General features: G+C 39.5%; 1 protein-coding gene across 1 annotated transcript; it reads right to left on the bottom strand.

Moving 5' to 3' along the window:
- Positions 1-3801: 3801 nt before the first annotated feature.
- LOC132010993 (olfactory receptor 10A3-like) lies at positions 3802-4748 on the bottom strand. The gene is given in 2 exon segments (XM_059389043.1): positions 3802-4431; positions 4434-4748. Coding segments are annotated over 2 exon segments (945 nt in total).
- Positions 4749-9531: the final 4783 nt, after the last annotated feature.

The following is a 9531-nucleotide window of genomic DNA, read 5'->3' as shown; positions in this document are numbered from 1 at the left end:
AAAGAAGACATACAAATGGCTATCAGACACATGAAAAAATGTTCATCATCACTAGTCATCAGGGAGATTCAAATTAAAACCACATTGAGATACCACCTTACACCAGTTAGAATGGCCAAAATTAGCAAGACAGGAAACAACGTGTATTGGAGAGGATGTGGAGAAAGGGGAACCCTCTTACAATGTTGGTGGGAATGCAAGATGTGGCAGCCATTTTGGAGAACAGTGTGGAGATTCCTCAAGAAATTAAAAATAGAGCTCCCCAATGACCCTGCAATTGCACTACTGGGTATTTACCCCAAAGATACAGATGTAGTGAAAAGAAGGGCCATCTCTATCCCAATGTTCATAGCAGCAATGGCCACGGTCGCCAAACTGGAAAGAACCAAGATGCCCTTCAACGGACGAATGGATAAGGAAGATGTGGTCCATATACACTATGGAGTATTATGCCTCCATCAGAATGGATGAATACCCAACTTTTGTGTCAACATGGATGGTACTGGAAGAGATTATGCTGAGTGAAATAAGTCAAGCAGAGAGAGTCAATTATCATATGGTTTCGCTTACTTGTGGAGTATAACAAATAACACAGAAGACATGGGGAGATGGATAGGAGAAGGGAGCTGAGAGAAATTGGAGGGGGAGATGAACCATGAGAGACTATGGACTCTGAAAGACAATCTGAGGAGGGTGGAGGAGCCTGGTGGTGGGTATTATGGAGGGCACATATTGTATGGAGCAGTGGGTGTGGTGCATAAATAATGAATTCTGTTACACTGAAAAGAAATTAAATTTAAAAAAAAAAGAATGGATGGGGCGCCTGGGTGGCTCAGTGGGCTAAAGCCTTTGCCTTCAGCTCAGGTCATGATCCCAGGGTCCTGTGATCGAGCCCCGCATCAGGCTTTCTGCTCTGCAGGGAGCCTGCTTCCTCCTCTCTGCCTACTTGTGATCTCTGTCTAATAAATAAATAAAATCTTTAAAAAAAAAAAAAGAATGGATTAAAAACTTATGTGAAACCAAAAACAAAACAAAACAAAAACAAAAAAACATAAAAGCACTGAAATCCAAGAGGAGGATTTAAACAGTAATAACCTTTTTGACATAGGCTATAGCAACTTCTAACTAGATATGTCTCCTGAGGCAAGGGAAACAAAAGCGAAAATGAACTGTTGGGACTGTATCAAAATAAGAAGCCTCTGCAAAACAAAGGAAACAATCAACAAAAAGACAACCTACTGAAAGGGAGAAGATATTTGAAAATGATATATCTAATGGAGGTGTTAGTATCAAAAATAGAGAAATAATTTATATAACTCAACACCAAAAAAAAAAAAATACTAATGAGTTAAAAAAATGGGCAGAGGACATGAATAGATATTTTTCCAAAGAAGACATCCAGATGGCAATCAGATACATGAAAAGATGCTCAACATCACTTATAGTCAGAGAAATGCAAATCAAAACTACAATGAGATATCACTTCACACCAGTCAGAATGGCTAAAATTTACACCACAAGAAACAATAGCTGTTGGTGAGGAAGTGTGGAAAGGGGAATCCTCTCAAGCTCTTGGTGGGAATGCATTCTGGAATAGCCACTCTGGAAAACAGTATGAAGTTTCTCCAAAAAGTTAAAAATGGAACTACCTTACAATCCAGCAATTACACTACTAGGTATTTACCCAAATGATACAAGAATACTGATTCAAAGTGGTATATGCACCCTGATGTTTGTAGCAGCATTATCAGCCATAGCTAAATTATGGAAAGAGCCCAGATGTCCATCAACTGATGAATGCATAAAGAAGATGTATTATATTTATGTGATGGAATATTGCTCAGCTATCAAAAAGAACAACAGAGGCACCTGGTGGCTCAGTGGGTTAAAACCTCTGCCTTCGGCTCAGGTCATGATCCCAGGGTCTTGGGATCGAGCCCCGCATCGGACTCTCTGCTCAGCGGGGAGCCTGCTTCCCCCTCTCTCTCTGCTTGCCTCTCTGCCTGCTTGTGATCTCTGTCTTTCAAATAAATAAATAAAATCTTTTAAAAAAACCCAATAGCTTGCCATCTGCAATGATGTGGATGGAGCTAGAGAATATTATGCAAAGCAAAGTAAGACAGAAAGACAAAAACCATATGATTTCAGTCACATGTGGAAGTTAATAAACAAAACAAATGATCAGGGAGAGGGTAAAGAGAGAGGAAAACCAGGTAACAGACTCTTAACTATCGAGAACAAATTGATAGACACCACAGGAGAGATGGGTGGGGGGATGGATTAAATAGGTGATGAGGATTAAGGAGGGCACTTGTCCTATTGGGCGCTGGGTATTGTAAGTGATGAATCACTATATTGTATATCTGAAGCTAATTACACTGTGTGTTAGCTAACTAGAATTTAAATAAAGATCTGAAAAAAAAGAGAAAGTGAGTAATTGGCTTGGGATTTAGACTTCCAGGGATTTTATTTTCCCTCCTGGATGGACGTATTTAGTTGATCTCCTTAAGGACTATGAGTAGGAAATTTCTGGACAAACACTAATGAAAGGATTTCCAAGTATCTGTTTAGTGCCCTACTGTAAAGAAGATTACCCCTCATTTAAATGTTATTCAAACTGGTTTTGGCCATTTGATACCAAAATTTCTTTTTGTGAAAATCCAGTCAGTTTTACATCTCTACTTCTCATTTTTGGCAGAGGCAGTATTAACTAAAAATCTTTTTTTCCACAGCTGAATGATAATAGGAATAGTGTTTTCCCCCTTTATTACCTTACCATCCCTGGAAGAGAAACTAAGGGCAATAAGAGCTCTTTTGATATAGATTCAATAAAGGGCCCCCTCCATCTATGAATACCGACAATAAAAGGGCAAGCAACCATTAAATGTTCCAAATGTTGCAAGATGATAAATTATTCCAGGGAATATCACACAGTTAGTGATGTGACTCAGGACCACAGAAAATATGCATAAATAGTTCATAATCACTTGGTTTCCCACAATAAGAAAAAGGAATTATCCAATGTTTATAACCAAAGTGTCTGGGGGCACATTGGGCATACAGAGGGAAGTTTAACAAGTCACTAAAAACAGTGGTCTATGAAGTGAAAAGAGATAACTAGTAGTATGAAGCAAGACTTCAGGAAAGTTCTCATGTAGTTCTTTGCTCACCATCATTGGGTGAAAATCTGGAAATAAACCAAGAGAACTCCTGTTTTGGATAATAATCTGTGTGAATCCATGAAGTAGAACAAGTTTGGTCTCCTCAGAATACCTATTGTCCCTACTCATTCACGGAATAGATTTCCACTCCAGAAAGAAAAGTCTCATCTACATACTGGTGTCTTGAAGCTCTACCCCATTAGTGCAGCAGAATTAGTGCGTTCAGGTCACCCTGAAAAGTAACAATGACTTTGTAAAGCAGTTCTGCCATAGCTACTAAAACTTGTAAGCACACATGCCTTTCCTTCCATCAGACCCACACTGACGAATCTATCAGAAATAAAACATCAGTTTTTATCAATGTATGGAACTAGGTGTTTATTGAAGTTTTGTCTTTATAATGACAATCCGTAATGACCTAGATGATCATAGTAGAGGAATGGATTAACTGCTCTGTATTATATTTTAAAAGTAATGACAAGAATACACTATCAAAAATATGGATCCCCAATATATTATTGACCATGGAAAAATAATAAATGAAGCATGATCATACCAAGGAATGCAGAATGTTTAGCCACTTAATAAATTTAAGTAGAGTTCAGCCAGTGACCAAATGTCACATGGCTTCTCAGCACAATCAGAATGGGAGTAAATCCACTTTTCTGAGCCACAGTTTCATCAAAGCTTTTTTCATCTCACTGTTTCTCAAGCTGTAGATCAGTGGATTCAGCAGTGGTGTAAGAAGTGAGTAAGACAATGACATCAGCTTCTTGGTTTCTGGGGAGTAGCCAGATTTCGGTTGTAAATAAGTCATATTCGCCGTGCCATAGAAGAGGGTCACAGACGTGAGGTGGGAGGCACAGGTGGAAAAGGCCTTTTGCCTCCCAGTGGCTGATGGCATCTTCAGGATGGCAAAGAGAATCCGAATGTAAGACAAGAGAATCAACACAAAAGGAACCATGACAATCAAAATGGTGCCAGTGAATGCATAGATTTCAAACAGAAAGGTATCTGCACATGCAAGTTCTAGCACTGCTGGGGTTTCACAAGAGATATGATTGATTTCATTGGGACCACAGAAGGGAAAACTGAAAACCCATGATGTTTGCACAGTAGCCACCATGATCCCTGAGACCCAGGAGAACATTATTAATTTCATGAAAACCCTTTTGTTCATAATCATTGGGTAGTTCAGAGGATGACAGATTGCAGCAAATCGGTCATAAGCCATCACCCCCAGGAGAAAACATTCAGTGCCACCAAAAAAAAAAGGATGAAATACATCTGTGCAAAACAGCTTATAAATGAAATCGACGTTTTCTCAGTGGAAAGGACCACCAGCATTTCAGGCATAATAACTGCACTGAAACTTACCTCTACCACAGACAAGTTCTGGAGGAACAGGTACATGGGCACGTGGAGGCTCTGTTCCAAGGAGATGATGACTATAATGATGACATTTCCCAACAGAGTCACCAGGTAGACAACCAAGAAAACCCCAAAGAGCTGCTCTTGGAGTTCAGGAAAGTTAGAAAAGCCCAGAAGGATGAATTCAGCCACCGAGCTTTGATTTTGCCTTTTCATTTCAGTGGTGGAGAGCATTTTGTTTTTAGGGACATTGTATACAAATTATGAAGTCAGAGTCCAATAGCTGAGAGTTCAAGTTGGAAATTCTTAGCAGAAGATGTAATGAGTTCATTTCGACAAGCCTTCAAGTTGGCAAATTTTGAGAATAGCCAATATGTTGTAAGAAAGAACCTTTCAAATACAAATGAAATGAGGAATTTGGGCTCAGAAATCTTGCTTTTGAAGTTTGAAATAGCAGGTGTCCTCTGGCAACTTTTTTGCTAGATTGAAAATAAATCCTATTCTTAAAACATAGACTCCATTGTCCAGCACATTGATGTTTGCATCTCTGTTCTTTTTAATTATATTTCACATATGATTTTTCTAATAAATATTTTAAAATAAACAACAAAAAAGGACAAAAATTTATAACTTAATTCAAAATTAAAACAAATTTTGATTATTTTATTACAAAGACAAAATTCAAAATTCATTTATATTGCCTTTTTAAAATTGAGATACATGAACAATACACCCAAACAAATAGAGAAACACTCCAAATGGATTTTATTTTAGATGCACTTATCTCAGATGTAATTTGTTTCAAGTATATCAATTTTTGGTTAGAATGGATCTGACTAGTTCTACTGAAACTTGCCTGAATAAAAAAACTTTAGAGGTCAGTTCTCCATCTCCCATCTTTGTGACCATAAAATGGATTTGTGGCTACACAAAATTCCATTTATGGCTATTCTGATCCTGTGATTTAAGCTCGCTCGCTCTCTTTCGCTCTCTCTCTCTCTGACTCTCTCTCTCTCTACCTCTCCCTACCACCCAACACACACATAATTATTAGCAAGTTCATTTAACCAGTAACAATTCAGTAAACATTGATTGTGCACTCACCAGATGGAGCCTGTGTATCCTCAAAAACATTTGTGACATAAGTTTAACAGAGAGATCTGCCTTGACAGCACAGCATAAAATAGCAGCCCCTACCCCCTATTCAGCACACTGTGACTCCCATCTCCTTGGTTTATATTTTGTTATAACACTTATCACCATCTGAAATCACACATATTTATTTGGGTTTTATGCTTATTATCTAACTCCCCCTTCTGGAATGTAAGTTCCAGGAGGACAGGAACTTTGTTCTGTTCTTTCTTGTGTTCTTTGTACCTAAAACAGATAATAAGTTATATAATAGATGTTAAACCAATATTTGTTGAATAAATGGAAGAATAAATATTAAAGTTTGAAAGTCTGGACTCTGTCTTTAAGGAGTCTGGTGTCTGAAGGAAACGTAAATTAATGTAATAGAAAGCCCCAGAATGAATCCATGGCTTTTGTAGATGTTGGCAGCCCCTATAGGATTGGAAATACCAGTGGATTAGAGTCGGGCCACAATCCTGACTCTGCTACTACCGCAGACTCTTCCTGTACTCAAGCTACCCTGTGTGGTTTGGAGCAGGGCATCCCTTCTGGACCTGATATGGGTGTTTCTCTGATTTGTTCACAGAAAATTGCAGGCTTCCCTTCCACTCAGATGAGGGTGAGGCTGAAGAGAAGATAGAAAAGTGGTGGGTGGACACATCGGAGGCACACATGCTGTCTGAGTATTTTGGGCCTACAGTCCCAAGCACAGCTGACCATCTTCCCCATCTAGCTGCTCTTCTGAGCCCTTCTCTGGGCAGAACACTTCACTTGTCCCTTTTCTCCTCCCCAGTCACCCAGACCAATTCTTCTCTGGCCCCAGCATCCTACCCACTGTCAGGCCCACAGGTCTTTAAAATCTGGAGTCCTGGCCTCTTTTATTCCTCTTTTTCCTCCCCACCCACCCTGACCATTTAATGTCCCCTAACTGGCTTTTCCATGTTTTCTGACTTCTCTTCCAATCTGTTCCTCATACTTCTACCAAAATAATATCATCCTCTCTCCCAGAACCTTCAGGGTCTCCTCTTATTTGTAAAATAAAATGCCCATTTCTCAGGCTGGCATTTAAGGGAAATGAGATGGGAACAAGTTCTTTAGAAATTTTAAAAGGGAAAAATTACTTCTGAAAGGAGAGGGGAAGTAAACAACCATAATCATAGGGTGTTATGGGTGGAAGAGCAGGAACTAGAAGACGACAGAGGGAGGTAACCTGACTTGTTCAAACCAAAGGGGCTTGATGACATCTTAGTACTAGAATGGAGGCCTCCTGGCCTTTGGAGGGTGTTTTGAAAACTGGCAGAATTTCACTGTGGGACATGAAGAAGCCAGGCCCACAGAAGGACAAGCAAGCTGAGGATATGTATTATTGTCTTGAGCTCAGATTATTAAGACATTAACAGATAGTAAAGGGCAAGGTGATTTAAAGTTTAACCATGGTGATAACTCAAATGTCTGTATTAACTTCAATAATTACATTTTGGTTATCAAAAAAAAATCTCCTAAAATTAGTAAGGTGGACTCTGTAGGAAAAAAAATTAAGTACTATTTGTAGTAGAAAAAAATATATATTAAGTTCCAAGTATATAAAACCCGTAAGTTTTAAAAGTATGAAACTTTAGAGTATCTTATTAAAAAAAGATGAACTTCAGGGGGCTGATAAAATTTTATCAAAATTTAGAACAAATCTAAATCACTGTCTTCATGAATGATGAAGGAAAGAAAGAGAGAGAGAAAAGAAAAGAAAGGGAGAAAGAGGGAGGGAGAGGGGAAGGAAGGGAGGGAAGGAAGGGAGAAAAGAAAGAAAGGTAGATAGATAGAGGTGCCAGGGTGGCTTAGTCAGTTAAGTGGTTAAGCGTCTGCCTTTAGCTCAGGTCATGATCCCTGCATCAGGCTCCGTACTCTGCAGAGAGTCTGCTTCTCCCTATGTCCCTCACTGTGCATGCACTCTCTCTCTATCTCTCAAATAAATAAATAAAATCTTCAAAAAAAAAAAGGAAAGAAGGGAGGGAGGGAAGGAGGTAGGGAAGGGGTAAGGGAAAGAAAGGGAAGGGAAGGGAAGGAAAAGAAAAAAAAGAACAATTGAACTGGAATGCTCCATCTTTTCCCATTTGCGAGAGTTATCCTAATGCTGACCTGACTGATCCAATGACACGTACTTCCAGCTCTACTGTTAACTTTCTGTGTGACCTTGAACAAATCATTCTTTCCTCTGGGTTTCATCTTTGTGCATGACTGGCTTTATTTCTTTTTTTTTTTTTTTAAGATTTATTTATTTATTTATTTATTTGACAGAGAGAGATCACAGTAGGAGATAGGAAGGGAAGAGATCACAGAGAGAGAGGGGGAAGCAGGCCCCCTGCTGAGCAGAGAGCCCGATGTGCGACTCGATCCCAGGACCCTGAGATCATGACCTGAGCCGAAGGCAGCAGCTTAACCCACTGAGCCACCCAGGCGCCCCCTAGCTTTATTTCTGACCACCACCCACCCCAGCTACAAAGCTCTATGAATCAATGATTAGTGTGAGCGAACTACTTAAAGCTCTAATTATTATTTTTTAAAGAGTTTATTTATTTATTTTACAGAAAGAGATCACAATTAGGCAGAGAGTCAGGCAGAGGGAGAGAGGGGAAACAGAATCCCCGCTGAGCAGAGAGTCCAATGTGGGGCTTGGTCCCAGGACCCTGCAATCATGACCTGAGCCAAAGGCAGAGGCTTTAACCCACTGAGCCACACAGGTGCCCCTAAAGCTCTAATTATTGCTTGAAGTTTTATGTGACTACGAAAGGCAGAATACTTGGCATTCCCATCCAAGCACTGATAAGCATCTTCAATTATCAGTGAGAAGAATTGTAAGTGGAAACCCCACTAACAGGTACATAAGCAGAATCTTCGGGTTCTTACCTTCAGTTCCTTACCTCTGACTTTCATCCCATTTAATCAGATATTTCACCTCCTTTGTTAAAGAAAGAATGAAAGGAAGGAAGGAAAGAAGGAAAGAACCAATTCTCCCATAAATACAACTCAGTGAATAAATGTACTGTTTTTATACCATTATATGGCACTGAATGCTTGCCCTTGGAGAATTCTTCTCTGGAGAACTTACACTCAAAATTATATAGAATTTCCCCTATGGACATAAGAAAACTCAACTGCTCTAACTTGAAACAACACTCTTTCAGGTTTCTATAGGGATAAGTATCCCTTCACTCAAGAGACTCAATTCCATCATTATGAGCACCCGCCCGCCCCCCCATTTAAGGAATGAAAGCAGAGACTGAGTGAATGTTAGTAAACAGAGTGAAGAAGAGAGAAAGGGATGGGGGCATGAGCAAAGGCAGGTTTATCTAGATGGACTACATGGGAAGGACAGTTTCTGCAGTGATAGGAAACATGTTAAGACAAGCAGGTTGAAGTGACTTTGTGGGAAGCCTACATGTCATTACCATTTTTTTCCTAAATTTTCCAGTAGAAATATGGAAACACTGAAAATTTGGTGGGGGTGAAGGGGCATTAGTCATTCAGGTGATTTTATAGTTGGTGTTTTTCACCTTGAAGAGAAAACATCTGGACTAACTGTATGACTGAGCAAATATGTAACTTCTCTGTCTCTATTACTTTTCTGCTAAAATAAGATTATTAATCTCACAAGGTATGTGTAAGAACCAAGGGACTCATAGATTAGCTTATACTGACTTGAACAATCAATGAGACCATTGGCTCAGTCCCAGCAAATTGTAGGGATGAATGACTCTGCAGGCTTGGCTTTATCCTAAACTAAGATGAGGTGAACAGGATCTGGGTTCCCTTTCTCTATTTTTCATCTCTGTTTTCCTAGAGTAGGTTCCATTCTCCAGGAAGCTCTCCACTC

Source organism: Mustela nigripes, chromosome 1 (genome assembly GCF_022355385.1).
Source record: "Mustela nigripes isolate SB6536 chromosome 1, MUSNIG.SB6536, whole genome shotgun sequence".
Lineage (NCBI taxonomy): Eukaryota > Metazoa > Chordata > Mammalia > Carnivora > Mustelidae > Mustela > Mustela nigripes.
The sequence above is the reverse complement of the archived record's forward strand: the minus strand, read 5'-3'. Positions and strand labels throughout refer to the sequence as shown.